General features: G+C 27.9%; 1 protein-coding gene across 1 annotated transcript; it reads right to left on the bottom strand.

Moving 5' to 3' along the window:
• Positions 1–1786: 1786 nt before the first annotated feature.
• On the bottom strand, positions 1787–2881 carry LOC145844864 (fibronectin type 3 and ankyrin repeat domains protein 1-like). The gene has a single exon (XM_082952285.1). The coding sequence runs from the start codon at positions 2879–2881 to the stop codon at positions 1787–1789; it is 1095 nt and encodes a 364-aa protein (XP_082808411.1).
• Positions 2882–13479: the final 10598 nt, after the last annotated feature.

Below are 13479 nucleotides of genomic sequence, written 5' to 3'. Positions count from 1 at the left end.
ATTGCAAAAATTTTGGGATATATGCGGCGAAATGTAGTGAATGCGAAGAGTTCTATGTCGGCCAGACAATCACGTCCTTTTCGCAAAGATGGTGCGTTCACAGACACATCTGGAAGAGTACAACCACAGATGATGTTAGTGATAGAGCAGCACTTAAAATACATTACGCAAAAAAACAAAAAACATCAAAAAAAGATTTAAAAGAAGCTTTTTCAATTATCTTTGTAGACACCACTAAAAATTATTCAGACTTAGATTTTTTAGAAAGTAAATGGATCAATAAACTCGAAGCAACAATAAATATAAACAAAACTATATTACCACTTTACAGATAATTGACTAGGTTGCTATTATTTAACATGTTTTAATGTTTATAAAGTTCTTTGACTATACATTTCTAAATAACTTAACAAGTTAAGGTTATACGCACTACTACTTTTATCGACTTATTTGTTATGATTATTTACTCTATTTATTTTTGATTTTTTAACTTCAACCAACAATAAGCTCGATTACTATTTTTATTACTATTTTTATTTTGATTTTACATTTTAAAGTATTATAAAACATTAAATCAAACACATCAAAGTTTAACAATTTAATTTCATTTAGTCCTTTGTCTTTGATTTGATTTTATTTCATAATTTTTTATTTTTTATTTTATTTCATTTAGTTTTTGCGAGTTTAAACTAGAGATACTAATAAGATTTAGTATTTGAAAAACTTTTAAAAGACAGACTTTTAAAACAAAGTTTACCTTAAAACTTGATTTATAGTTACGTAATAATATCCTTTTTTAAACTTTTATATGCAAGAAAATTTTGAATTAATCAGTTCTAATTGCCTACTGAAGAAGAATTTGAAAGTACTTTAGGCAATATAACGAAGACTAATAAATTTGTAGATTTTTTTGTTAAATAAAAAAAACTTTTTTATTTAAAATGTTAATATTAGGAAAACAGATCAGTTATTAAAAATAAAAAAAAATTTTAGCGAATCGTTACTAAAAGAGTAATTTATTTATGCACTCTGGATGTATAAAATCATACTTGACTGAAAAGGCTTCTTTTTTTTTTGCTTCTAGCCACTTAACTTTATACAAAATTGTTTTTAGTTTAGGCAATCAGAAAAAACATACAAAACATAGAACTAGTTGTAACAATTATGTCCTATTTTTATGATAAAGCAAAAAATACACTAGATACATAAAAGTTAGTTTAAAATCATACTATTGCTAGAATGAACTATTTTAAAAACATTTTTTTAGTTCAAGTTTTCTTAAATAATAAAATTTGTTGGAAAATTGGTTATACTAAATAACAGTTTTGAAAATAAAGATAATCATTCTTAAGAAAGTGTAAAAAAAGGTCCTAACAAACTAAAAATGATTATAAAAGAATAAAAAGAATCAGAGTTGTAGTCGGAAAATTATAAATCCTTTGTAACACTGAATTTTATTTATATGTAAAGTTTAATATTTTCTAGGTTATTAATGCTTTTAATCAAAAAGAGCGTCTTAATTTTTAACTAAGTATGTTTTTACTATCACTGAACTTTGAACGATGCTAATTACAAAGTTACCACGTTAAAGTAATAAAATTGTATATCATGTTTGATATTTTTTTAAATTGATTAATTAAAGTAAATTTAAGATAAAAAGTTTGTTAAAAAGAATATGTAGCTTTCTTTTTTTTAATTTGTATACTTTGTACAATAAAAGTAAATTTAAAAGTATATACACCGTTATGTTTTAAAACTCCATGTATATTGTATTGGCATTACTTTTTTATTTTTTTGCCCTAAACGACTCCAGCAGCGAAATAACAGCACCCCGGTCAAATGATAGCGCCATGTCGAAACAAGTTTTACCATGAGCCGTCTTCAGATCTATATCAGCTCCACGTTCAAGCAGAAGCTGTGTAGTGAGCAGATGGCCGTTCAAACAAGCCATCATCAAACTCGATTTCCCCCCAAAGTCCTGCAAGTTCACGTCTGCGCCTGCGTCCAGCAAAACTTCGCAGGTATCGTGATCTCCAGAAGTCGCTGCGACCCTTAAAAGTGGAGTCCAGCCCGAAACGGTGTCCTTGGCTTCTAAGGGAGCCCCTTCTGCGATCATCCATTCGATCAACCTCTTGTTGCAACTGTCAACTGCGTAATGGAGCGAAGTGCACCCGTTTTTATCGGTCGTGCTCCATTGTAAACCAGCATCTCGGAGTTTTCTGGCGATCTCCTTGCTTCCAATGAAACAGGCCAACATTAAGCTGTTTTTTCCACTGCTGTCTTGCATTTCTACATCAGCTCCATAATCTAGTAAGATGCTTATCATACTAAGGAAACCTTTTCGCGTGGCTACCATCAATGGGGTTTGACCAAACTTGTCTAATGCATCTATGCTTACATCACCCGATTCAATAATTTTCACTAAGACATCTTCTTCTTTTTTTAACACTGCCTTGTGTAATTTGCTGGCATCATAAGGCTCGTTTGCTGTTGATGCTGTAACTGCGTCGCTTGTTGCCAAGTGTTGATCGTTGTAGCTAACTACCAGTCTGTATTTGTAGGTGCGTAATGGTGGAAGGTCTTCGACAATAAACGAATCAGCGTATCCTTGGTACAGCGTCTTATATTCGTGAGTACTAGTTTCTTCTTGTAGTTCATACATTAACCGTTGATCACCATGAACTTCATCTTCATCATTCAAGTTATCCCAACTTAATGTTATGCTGTGATGATCGACTTTACTAACGTTTGGTGGTGGAAGTTGAATATCCTTTATATAGCTCCAATCAATTAAACTTGGAGCTGGTTCTGCTGAAGTGTGGTGATGATGGTGATGATGACCTTTTCGATTATTTAAGTTATTGCCTAGATTTCTTTTCATATCATGTATTATTATTTGTTATCTTAATTTAAAGTTTAGAACAAAATTACTAGTAACTATCTTTACTAATCAGTTTAGACAGATTTACTATGCAAAAGTTTTCTATAAATGTTTGTGCTATGTTAAACAGCCTTAAAAATGCAAAGTAGTCTAATTATGACGCACTTTGAAATTTTTTTCAAAATGATCTTTAGAAAATATAACAAAACACATTTCATTTTTTTCAATTATAGTTATACTTTTTAAATAAGCTATGCACCGGAAAAAAACTGTTCAAAAAGATCTTAATTTTACAATAATTGATTTTTCTAATTTTATAAGCTTTTTGCTTTAGCTGAGACTTTATGAAGCTGAATGTTTTAATTTTAATTTATATTATTTATAATTGCACAAAATAGCAACTTACTTATATAATTGTGGCAACTTAACTTACAAAATAATTTCAAAAGGTAGTTGTCTGAGTCACGACTTTCTAATACACTAAAAAAAGTTTTTTTTTCTGTATACTTGTTTTTTAACTCACGGTTAATTTAGCATTTAAAAACTTTTTTTTGATAATTATAAAAATCTGTTTATAAAAACTTCTATCAAAGAACTCCTGTTCTAACTATTTATTGAGTAAATAATTTACAATGACGCTTAATTCTAGTTTTAGTTTTGGAGTACATTTAACACTCTATTTACCAAATCTATAGAGCTGTTATATTACTAACAAAAAAAACGACTTTAGTTCAATAAACTTAAATTACTGTAAAGCTTTTATAAAAGAGCTTGTTTAATTTGAATATATTCTATTTTTTGACTTAAAAATCTTATTGTTCAACATATAAAAATAAAAAAACTACTCTTGTAAATAAATACTTATCTTGTACTAAGTAACTTGTTGAACAACATTTTATAAATTTCATCTACTTGTTTTTTATTTAACTTTTTTAGCTTTTAGCTACGTTAAAAATGTGTTTTATCTTTACAATTGACTTCTGTAGAAAAATCTCAATAAACAAATTTTTATGAATTCACGTAGCTTGGAAGATTTTTTTACTTCGAAAACGTTTGCAGTATCCATAGTTTATTAATGCAAATTTGTGAAAAGGTAGGTGTAAAAACAAATATAAAAATGTCTTAAGAAATGAATATTTCGAACACTCAAAATCTATTTTTGTTATTAAAAATTACGTTTTATGAAGATTCTTTTAAATTAAAAGCATTTAACTATAGTAGTTAACACTAGGTAGAATAAGTAAAACATCAACTTCTCAGTTTAAGTTTTTTTTCACTATAAGTAAAGTTTTAAATAGTCTTTTTCAACAACATTCAAAGATTGTAAGGTAAAAATATTTTGTATGGCAACATTTCTAGGTATATTACATCAGTTTTTATCAAAATAAAATGCTTGAACCAATTGCAACTAATAAAACATTGTAAAGCTTGGAAGGTCAAAGTTTAAATAACACAAAAATATTGAAAAAATTGGAAAACTAATTAAAAACTCTGAGCCATTGTGACTTTTCTTAGTCTGAACTTAAATCTAGCTACAATAAAGTTATATTTATGAATACATAACTAATTCACATGTTATTTCTTACAAGTATAATCACACAGGAATAAACTTAAACATAATAGCCAAAAAAATACTAAAAACAAGCATGCAAAAAACAAAGATCAAAATATTTTACGAATCTAATTATACATTATCTAAATATTACATTTATTTAAATTTTTCTATCAATACAGCATTTGCATAAAATCACCCATACCAACAAAACTATAACATTCAAGTAACATGAGCAGAAATTTCTTTATCAAATTGTATTTAGTTTTAAATCTTATAAAAAAGTGTGTTTTTATGAGCTAAAACTGGCTTTAAATTTTTATCCTTACTTCAAATCTAGCTATTGGATTAAATGAACCTTTGTAAGGGTTAAACAATTTTTATTTTTATTTTAGTGTTTTACTGAACTTTTATTATATTGATCAACTCATTATAGTTTAAGCTTTCTGGGTAAAAAAAAACTCCCTTAACAATTTTTAATCATTACTAAGTAACTTTTTGTTTTGAATTTCTTTGTGTTCATGACCCAATTCCAAGTATATTCCCACACTTTCTTGCACAGGCAGACAATGGTTCACGCTTCTTCCTCTCCTTCGTTTTTCGTCAAGTGAGGGCGGTTTTTGGTTCTTTCTCACGGCTGGCCACTTTCTAGTGCAGTGGTCAGCACGCTACTTCGAAACCGTGAACCCTAAATCACAAAATTAAAATTCTGTGCACCCCAATTTGCACGCTTTAGCGCCGCTAGTGTTTAAGAATATGTAAACACCTTTAATCGTTTTTTTACTAATAATTCGGTAACACCCAGTTAATTTCTACACGCTAACTTTAAATTTACCAGTTTACCCTATCCATTTTTATAAACCTTTTAATATCGATGATCTAATATTTTACTTGTATCACCCAGGTCTAATGTACTAACTAGATTAATTTAATACATTTAAGAGTTTTAGTATTTAAAATTTAACAATAAGTTTGACACTAATACATGATAACCACTTTTTGAGTCAGAAAATAAGCGTGAGTGACTAAAGACTAGACTTAATACACAAGCTAGCCTTAAAGAGTGGTATATATAAGCAAAAAACTAATTTAAATTACAATGAAAGTTAGACTTTTATAGATCTTGATTTTTTTAAATATTAACAATTAATTACAAATTAAAAAAATTCAAATAAAGCAACAGTTGAAGATTTTTAAAATATATCAAAATAAATCCAAGATTTTCAATAAATTTATAACTAGTCTCAGTCAAGCTGAGTTTTTGTATATTAAAACTAGCCTCAGTTGGTCTAGGTTTTTATGATTTAAAACCAGACTTAATCATTCTTAAAGAGCTAAGTGTGTGACAGCCCTGATGTTATTGATCCTTCCTATACTTTAATTTTATCAATAGTAAAACATAATTGAACTTTTTTGGCCTAACTAATTTTTTGTCAAGTATCAGTTGATGAAGCTGATTAATATAGTGATATTTAATGTAGCAAAACGCTTTTAATAGGAGTTAATAAAATTAAAAATTGATAGAATACTAACCGTTTTATTTTGTTTTAAGAACCTATGAGATTTGTTCACTTCGGTTTTTCTTTGGGCAGCTAAGGGTGGAAGAATTTTTACATAATGAAACAAAATAGAACTAAGAGAGTACAAAAATGGGCGTTTTATTAAAAACAAAATGGTCAATTAGATATCAAGGTTGAATATGTCTTAAATGTAGAAAGATTAAAAAAAAAAAACTAATTTAGTGTCTGCGCGAAAAAAAAGTTCATGTACCCTAAAATAAGTTTCATGTACCCCAAAAGTCTCGTGCACCCTTAAAGAAGTTTTATGTACACTAGTGTGCACCAGTGTACACCGTGCTGACCACTGTTCTAGTGTATCGTTGGGTTTTCGTGATGGAACTTTTGTATTAATTTATACAATATTTTTTATGTAAATTTACAATTGTTTGTCTATATTTTTAAAAACTGGTCGTCTTGAAATCAGTTTACAACTTTACAAGAGCACCTCTCGCAATTAGGTCTGAATAATTTTTATCTACCTTTTGTTGACAAGTTAAATTACATCTTCGCGCCTTAATCATTCGCGGTTTATAGTTGTCAACTATAATCTCTAGAAAGTGGTTGTGTTTTCTTGGAGCAGTATAATCAGGAGTTTTTGTAAGCTCAGGGTAATTCAGCAATAGTGTTTCACACTTGGTCTCTAACGTAGTTATGTTATTACTATCCCTAACTTCCCCCGTATTAATTGACACAACTACCGACGTAGGCAAGTCAGCGGCCCTAAAAAGTTTAGTCGTTTGGTTAGACAATTGATGCGTCAATTCCAACGTGAAAGAACATATTATCAGTTTGTTTGACATTAAAATGTCCATACCTAAAATTCCATAACTCCTATACTCTTGAGTAACCCAAAAATTATGTTTAATGGTTTTTATAGTACCTAGCTTAAGGTCAACGCAAGCACTCCCTATGGGGTAGATTTCATTGTCGCCAATACCCTTTATAGTTCTACTGAACGGCTTAAAGTAGTGGTTTATGCCATTTGTTAGATTCTTAGGCAATATAGAAACTTCGCACCCAGAGTCAATTAAGAAAAGAACGTTTGTAACATTGTCCTTTGCAAATAATAGACTTTAAGGCAAATTTTTCGGATTAATAGACGATTTATTTGAAGTAGTAAACGACCAATTAGTTTTTACAGTTGGTTTTGTCGCGAAATCATTACGCAATTGAGAGTGAGAGTTTGTTTTAGGTGACGGCTTATTAGGCTGCTATGGTTTGGCAGAGGGACGAATTGGTACGGCTTCTACAGGCTTATTAAAGGAACTCTGTTCCCATCCTCATGTCCTCTCATTGTTAAGAAGATGGGAAATCGTGTTTTTTTTATCGTATTGTTGCCGTAAGGGGAACATAGGGCAAGTTGCAACTGCAGCACAATAGTCTGCCCTATCTCCAAACTTTGCATGTTTGTGACAAAGCGCGTTCTGTTCGTAATTCGTGCGCTTGTTATACCCTTCCCCGAAATACCCCTGACTACGATTGTGTTCATAGCTGCGGAAATGTTCCCTTTTTTTGTGGGATGTTCTCATGCCATTTTTGTTTGTAAGAGTATCTCTTATTGTGCTTGAAACGCTGAGGTTCGTATGAAAAGTTTTTAGCATTTTCAAAGACCCTCTGTTGTTCAATATCGCATATAAACTCCGTGCGCCTAATAAACTCGTTAAATTCGAGCCCAAAACATTCCTTAATTTTGTTTTTTAAATTATTAGGGGCATGTTTATGCATAAAGTATTTAATTCTGTCTTCCTCTTTAGATTTTGCCCATTACTTAGCTGACAAAAACAAGTCCTGGAATTGTACTGGCTCTGGCCATGATGGGCTTGCACCTAAGATACGAGGCAATTTACTACCTTTGCCTTGTAAAAAATTAACAAGACTGTTGTACGTTCTGTCTTCGTCATGTATTTAACAAAGTCTATTATATCAGAACGAGGCCATATTCTCTGGAGAATTTCAAACTTCTCCATTTCAGAGGTTATACCATAAGCCGTACATCGGTCTGCGAAAAAACGTAACTTCACAGCCGGATCACGTACGGCATCAATTTTTTGAAAAAGCTTACAATTTTCAAGAGTTTTATTCTTGAAACTTCTTTGTGTTGACGTTTCGCCTAAAGCGTGCGAGGCCTGATTGTTAAGGGTGAGGCCGCTGTCATTTATGGTGTTATTTGTATCTAATCTCCTATAAATTGCTTTAAATTCGTTTTTTAGTTTATTTTTTTTTCTCTAAAACCTTAGCTTGCTCTAATAAGTGAGCTAAATCCTCAACAGTCTTAAAGGTTTTGCCTTAGACAAAATTTATAGGTGCAAGCGATCAAATAGTAGGTAACTTTAAACTTTAGCTTAATTAATTTAGGTTTTTTCCGCTCCACAAACTTAACATACTGGGGTATGCAGATCTGTAAGTTTATCTTACTGCTGCAGAAGTACTTTTGTCTTCAGATTTGTTTCTTTTTTTAGCTGGAAATTCACCTTCAGGTTTGGAAGTTTTACTTATACTTGCTGAAAAAGAACTTGTTCCATTCGATTTACAACCACTATTCATTATTTGATGTGAACTCAAATTAAAATAACAAAAGCTAAGTTAAAATAAATTTAAGAATGAAAATAAGTAAAGTTATACTAACTTGCTACAACACAAACTATCTATAAGTAGTATGTTAAATTAAAAATTACTTTTGCATGTATGAAAATAATTTGTCAACTTAAATAAAAAGCTATATTTTTTTACAATTTTGTAACAGTAACAACTCTTTAAATTTATATGTTAATATTATTACACTAAAGTTATCATTTTATACTTTAGTTTTTACAGTGTTCAACCGATTATGGTTACTAAAAATTTTTGTAAAGCTTTACTTCAAACTGTTTTGCTATTATATATAAACATCTGATTAGTAGTTAACTAATTTTTTTGTTAGCACGGATGAGAATAAAGCAAAGTTTATAAGCAAAAGTAAAAAGTTTTTCGTCATAAAATTCCAATGATATGCAAATGCTCGTATTTTGATGTACAAATTTAACTAAACTTTATTATTGTTTTGTACTATTAAACTAAACTTAATAAATTATAAGTTTGTTGCTTTGTTATACTATCTTATTCTTTTTACAGAAACAAAATCAAAAAAAAAAAAGTATTTTTTAATTTTTCTTATTTTATTATCATCAACTCTAATAACTTATGGAACGAGACCATTTAAAAAATACTTTTAAAAAGTCAAAACTTTTGCGTTTAATATCAACAATTTAATTTAAGAGCAATGCATATTTTATTTTATTTTTAATACGATTATATTTAATTTATTCATGTAACATATAGCTAAATTTTTACCAGAATTTATATCAATTAATTTCAATTGTTAACAAATTTATGAATATTGCAGTTAATCATTTTAATTGTAGCAAAAATAAGCTTATGTAACTAAAATAAACTTTTGCTACTAAATCAAAATTAAGTTAAAATAAATGTCTTGATAGTTTTGATTTTTTTTAAGATAATATTACTTTCTGTAAGAACTTTTATGCCATACTATTTACTAGATAAAACTTTATTCAAAACTTTATAAGTTTAAGCATAGAAATCAAAACAAACATGATTTGTTAATTTAATCATTTTAATAAAATTAAGTTTTTCACTCTATATAACATCGGAAATAACTTTTGTAATTAACCAAGTATTCAATAAACTAATAATATTAAACGAACAAAGTTCTAATAAAGAACTATTTTATACCAGAGTTTTTATTTTTTAACTATTAATAGACCTTAATCAAAAAGTAAACTTTTAGAGTTTCCAACATAGAATATACACAAAATTTAAACAAGTAAAGTCTATATAAATTAAATTGTATTTTTGTAGATATTTAGTAAAGATTTATATACTTTTTGTTATCAAAATTTTTCAACGTAGTCTTATCAATATACTAAAAAGGTAGGTATACTTTAAATTGCAGAAAAGCTTAAATGTTGTTATATAGATTGGTAATATATTTGTTACCCGTTATACAATTATATACTTAAGTGTATTTAAAATTTATAATTATAATACAAGTTTCTATTCTAATATTATATATTCTATATTATAATTCTAACGATAAAATAAAGTAGACTGTGTTTAAATAATTTTTTTTATATAAATACAAACGGGAGTTTAGTTTACTAACATGGGTTCCATAAAAAAGTACATTCAAATATTTCAGTAAATAGTATGTAATGTCATTAGCTCGATAATAACTTTGGTTTCTATTAAAATGTTAAAAAAACAGCCAGAAAGAATAGTTTCTAAAAGAGCAATCATTAGAAGCGTCTTAAAAAGTTAATCTGTTAATAAACGATTAAAAGTTATAAAAGCAACATACTAAATATCGAAAAGTTGTTAAAATAATTCACTCAAATTAGTATAACAAATATACCAGTATCGAATTATTAAAAAAATACTCAAAAACCATTAAAAAACACTCTCTATAGAAATAAAGCAACAATATTAATAAAAAAAAAGAATAAAGGTATTTAAGAGAAGTAAAATAGAGAATTAAAATCTCTGTTTAAATTACTTTTGTAAATCTAGGTAAAACATTAACCTTATTTGTTTAAAACTTATAGCATGTTACTTTTATGATATTTATTTAGCGCATAGAAATCTGTATTGTAAAAGTATTTCAAAACAATATTTTATAGTTACTAGCCCAAAAAATATATTTCTTTAAAACTTTTATGTTGTACTTGAACTTAATAAAGTATTTAACTACTTAGGTTTAGGAGAATATATTTTGGTGAGATGCCAGAAGTAACGAATAATGAGTTTTGAATACTTGCTAAACGTTTGTTTGTCTTAACTTGAAATGCCATGCTCAAGTAATTAAATCAAATGTGTTAACGATGGAAACCCTGCAAGCAGGTTAAGTCTTAGGAGTAAACTTTTACTTGTAGTTTTATTCGTAACATACAGTAAATTTACTTTGCGGTTAAATTTATAAATCCTTTATGGTTTTCTTTTAACACTTGTTCTGCTAAATATAAGTAAAAATATGTTATAAGTTTTGTTAAGTGTGGTAAAATAAGTAAGCAGAAACATTTAAAAATTTCGTAACTAGTTGGGTAAATTTTTGTTTGAAATAGTTTTAGTTTTATAAAGTTTTGTTTATGACATTGATTTGTTGACAAACGGCTTACTTTCAGAGGTGCTAAAAATAGTTAGAATATTTAACTAGGTAAAAAAGTTTATACAACATAAAATACAGGAGAGGGTATTGGAGTTTTTAAACACAATTTTAAAGAGATACATATTTACACGTTTATGTTGTAATTTTACTGTAGTTAATAATTTTAATACATAACTGTTTATATATATCTTATTACTTAACTTTTCTTATATATTTAGTTGTTTAACACTAATCTTTGGTTTATTTTTTTATTGAAAATGACTGACGAAAAGTCGAAACGGCGTCTAATAAACTATAAATTTGCAATGTGTATCTCCTTAAAATGGTATATATACAACATAAACTTAAGTTTTTTACATATCTTTAAAAGTTTTTTAAAACATTATTACTCATTAAAAGCTTAAATATACCTACATACTACATGACTTTAAGTTTTTTTTTCAAAAGTTATACTTTTTAATGTTTCAAGTTTATTGAAATAAAAAAGTTCTCGAACATTTTGGTCCTAGGACCTGGTGTAATAAGATACCTCTCGGTTATAAAGTCATAAACCAGGATACAGTTTATCGTCTTGTCCAAGACTTTTATATACTAAATAAATATAAATGATAACAAAAAAGTGATACAGACATTTGTAGTTTTTTCTTATAATGTTGTTTAGTTTTTAAAATAAGTAATAACTATTTATAAGTGATAAACTAAATTACGTATTATAAAGATACTAAATTCAATCAAAACCTAAAAAAAAATTACGTTAAGTAGTTTTAGAGAATGACAATTGTACCTTTTATAACTTACTTGCAGCTATTATTTATTTCCTAAACCCTAATTTTACGTTGTTTTACCATTTGGCTAAACTTTATAAAACACAAAGGAAACATATAAAAGTGTTTATTTTTACGAATTGTTGAAGTCGTACAAAGAAATCTGATCTCTGTAACTTTTTGAAACATTTATTTTGACCACTATTTGGCGCAAACGTTTATGTTAGAAATAAACGTCAAGAGTACCTAAAAGTCAAACCTAAAACATTGTAAAAACCTTTTTTGTTGCAAAATTTGTTAAAAAAAATCTTTAAAAATAAAAAGTTGTTGCATAAATTGTCGAAAAGTGACTTAATAGCCGAAAGAACTTGTTTTATCAATTTTCATTTCACAAACCTGAGTCGATAAAAATCAAACACTTTACTTTAATTTATAACAATATACTACTCTGGATAAAAACTAACAGATATATATTCAAGTATTTTGATTTATTTTTTGATATTTTTCGAAAACATCTTTTCGTTTAATTTCAAAAGTGAACTTTTTTAAACGGCAAGTTAACATTGTAAACAAAAAAAGTAAAGTTTTTTTAAGTTACACTAAGTATTTAAAGTATTAAATTATCTTCAATTTTTATTTTATCTACTCAAAGTAGTATTAACGACAACTATAATTTTTGGCTATTATTTAAATTGTTCTTACCTTGTTTCATTTATATATTTTAGACAAAAATATTTTGTTATATCAACCTCTGGTGTACATGGTTTTTTATTGCTTAGTGTTAGAAATACGAAAGATAAAAATTTTCAGTACTTATAGGTAATTGAACGCTAGTTATGTTAATTTTGAAAATTAAATTGTCATTGCATCAAAAAAATAACTCAAATTATTTCTAAAAATTTTGACCAGATTCATCTTCTGAAAAGGCTTTTACTGATTTACTATTATATCTTAATAGTTATAGTTACAGGGTTCTTACACACTTAGACGGGTTTGTTTTTTGTATCATACAAATATAAGTCAAAACTAAGCAATTTACTTTCTACAGGTGAACCCTCATTGGATGTAAAAAGTGCATTGTTACTTATCCAACTTCTATACTTATCAAACTCAACAAACAAGAAGAAGAATAATTGCTCATTTTTTAAGAAACAAACCAATAACACATTTGTACTATTTATGAAGTGGCGAAGCTATTTAACCTGCTAACTCTAGAACAAAACACTCTTTGCTATATGAGCAAAACTTTTAATGTTGTTGTAAAAATTAGAAACTTTTAATAGCTTAATTTTTGTTCTGCTGCAAACGTTTTTCTAAATCATGATTGCGTATATCGTCAGAACTTGAGTTTTTTTATGCGCTTGAAAATTGGATAAACCACAGTAAACTCATAAAAAGCCAAAAAGAAATAGATCTTATTAAGTTGATTCATCAACAATTGCTTTCAAATAAAGTCTTAATCGGCCTTTTGTCTGACAAATTCGCTTTGTCCAGCATACCAAACTGCAGAGCGCACACCAAAATAGTTTTAAGCAAAAAATCGGAACCATCTCAGACCCGTC

Source organism: Thalia democratica, chromosome 9 (genome assembly GCF_965202585.1).
Source record: "Thalia democratica chromosome 9, ktThaDemo2.hap1.1, whole genome shotgun sequence".
In the NCBI taxonomy this organism is placed as follows: Eukaryota; Metazoa; Chordata; class Thaliacea; order Salpida; family Salpidae; genus Thalia; species Thalia democratica.
Note: the sequence above shows the minus strand (reverse complement) of the source record. Positions and strands in the feature narration are given on the sequence as shown.

Excerpts from the sequence above, each read along its gene's own strand:
- LOC145844864 (XM_082952285.1), bottom strand. The coding sequence starts at position 2,881 with ATGAAAAGAAATCTAGGCAATAACTTAAATAATCGAAAAGGTCATCAT.